The sequence below is a fragment of the Arachis stenosperma genome, chromosome 7, assembly GCF_014773155.1.
Source record: "Arachis stenosperma cultivar V10309 chromosome 7, arast.V10309.gnm1.PFL2, whole genome shotgun sequence".
Taxonomy (NCBI): Eukaryota; Viridiplantae; Streptophyta; class Magnoliopsida; order Fabales; family Fabaceae; genus Arachis; species Arachis stenosperma.
Window position 1 is genome coordinate 9,711,795 of NC_080383.1, and position 2,252 is coordinate 9,714,046.

The 2,252-nt window shown below is 24.3% G+C and overlaps 1 protein-coding gene across 1 annotated transcript; it reads right to left on the reverse strand.

Moving 5' to 3' along the window:
• Positions 1 to 523: 523 nt before the first annotated feature.
• On the reverse strand, positions 524 to 1,545 carry LOC130942162 (MLP-like protein 43). The gene is made up of 2 exons (XM_057870857.1): positions 1,310 to 1,545; positions 524 to 873 (listed from the first exon to the last, which is right to left on the reverse strand). The coding sequence occupies exons 1-2, from the start codon at positions 1,494 to 1,496 to the stop codon at positions 602 to 604; spliced, it is 459 nt and encodes a 152-aa protein (XP_057726840.1). The 5' UTR covers positions 1,497 to 1,545; the 3' UTR covers positions 524 to 601.
• Between the last annotated feature and the right edge of the window lie 707 nt (positions 1,546 to 2,252).

The following is a 2,252-nucleotide window of genomic DNA, read 5'->3' on the forward strand; positions in this document are numbered from 1 at the left end:
TATATATTACACAAGCACATAACACACTCAAACGAGAAATCATTGGCACACATATACAACTTATTATATATTACATTCAAACCAAGGATGAAAAGCGAAAACAACACTACTATAAAAAAGGTTTGTAGCCATGTTTTTTTTTTTCTATATTTTAAAAATGTGATTAAAAGAGGTCAACGACCACATTTTTATAAAGATGTCGATTGATTAAATATTAGGTTACATATTTTTACTACGTTTTAAAAGTGTGGCAAAAGAAATTAATGACCACATTTTTATGAGTAACAATTAATTAGAAATTTAACCATGTATTTTTGTTACGCTTTAAAAACGTGACTATAAAAAGAAACAGACACACTTTAAAAAAATGACAATATAATTTTATTACAGTGACATTTTAAAAGCTCCTAATAATATTGTTCATGTCCAAGATTGATTATTGCAATATATATATATATATATATATATATATATATATATATATATATATATATAGAAAACCTCTTAATAATATTAACCACAAACACATTATTTTGTAAGTTGTTGAGATTCTTCTTCATAAATAGCTGTTGGATGCAGCTATATATATATATATATATATCTATGCCTTGAGAAGATAAGAATCAACTTCTTTAGCACCCTTGTCAAAGAACTCCATGAATCCATATGGAGCTTCAACATTCTCATTGATTTTCTCGTATTCAATAGTGAATTTAGCTGTAGCACCACCATCACTCTTCTCAAACACTTGAAAAAGGAACTTAAAGACTTTATAGTTCTTACTTATGTCTCCATCGAAAAGGTTGTATGTAATTGACTTGTTCTCCTTGTCAATAGCTTCAATTTTCTCCTTCAACTTAATTGGCTTGCCATCTATTTTTTGTCACAATAATCAATTATAAAAACGATTACTCAAAAAAAAAAATGTATGTATTACTTTATATAAAAAAATTTTATTTGGACGTTGATTAAATTAGATTAAATTATTCTATTAGTAGTTATAATTCTTCAAATTTATAATTGATTGTACACTTTAAAAATTTTCAATTAAAATTCTATATTATTTTTAAATTTGTAATCATATTCTTGCCGTTTAAAAAATATTGAACGTCTGAATATGCTAAAGCATATATATTAGTAATTTAAGATGATAAAAATATTTTTATAATATTTATTATTAAATAGAATTAATTATAAATTTAAAACAGATACAAAGACTCAATTAAAAATATTTAAAATATAAAAATCTAATTATAAATTTAAAAAATTTATAAGAACTAACGCACTAATTTAACCATGAAATTATTACCTACGATAAGAGTCCAATTCTTAACCGAATGAGGGACATGCCAGTTATCACCTTCATGCATGTTGCCTTCAAGGATTCTTTCACAAATGTTTTGAAGCTTGTGGAATTGAGTTATAAAGATGTTGAAGTACTTTGCAGCTGGTGTTTGGACCGTAACTTCAACACTAAGTTTGCCACTTAGCGCCATGTCTACTCAAGAAAGAAGCCTAAAGTATTTGTGAAGGAAGAAAAATATGTAAATGATGAGAGATGGATAAACATATTCTGCCTTATAGACCCTTATATAGAAAGAGTATAGATTCTGATCTAATCTAACGAGGCATGAAGTCACGCGGTTAGGTTATAAATTGATTTTTAAAATCAATTTGGATTAGTTTAACGGTTAGCTCATTAATTTACTTAAGTAAGTATTAGGAGTTCGAGTCCTGTCTTGTATATGTAATAATTCATTAACCAGCGAAATTTTTTTAAATGAAATCCAAATTTATGATGGATTAGTTATTGGCCTGCCGAGTTAAGAAATACCGTAAAAAATAAAAAAATATTTTTATAATTTAAATAAATAAAAAAATTAATTAATCAATATTAATTAATTTTTATTTCATTGTAAAATTATTTTTTTAATATTCATGTTTTATAAAATTTAAAATTTAGTATGACCGAGAATATTAAGATAGATGATCAATAACCATACACAAAGTTTTGAAAATCAAATTAGACATAGAACTAATGGTGTTAGAAATTTAAAGATTTAATTAGAGTTTAATTGGATTGAATTAAATATAATGAAATAACATATTTTTGCATGTATATATCATTTCTAAAAAAAATTATTTTTTTTTTTGTGATTTATTATTTTAAATCGATTCATCTCTAAAATCACACCGGTTCAAATAATTAATTAATTTTTTTAGTTTATATATTTTTCAATTTTTAACCAACT

Coding starts and splice junctions, on each gene's coding strand:
- LOC130942162 (XM_057870857.1), bottom strand. CDS start 1,496: ATGGCGCTAAGTGGCAAACTTAGTGTTGAAGTTACGGTCCAAACACCA. Junction 874..1,309: donor GAATTGGACTCTTATCGTAG/GTAATAATTTCA, acceptor GACAAAAAATAG/ATGGCAAGCCAATTAAGTTG.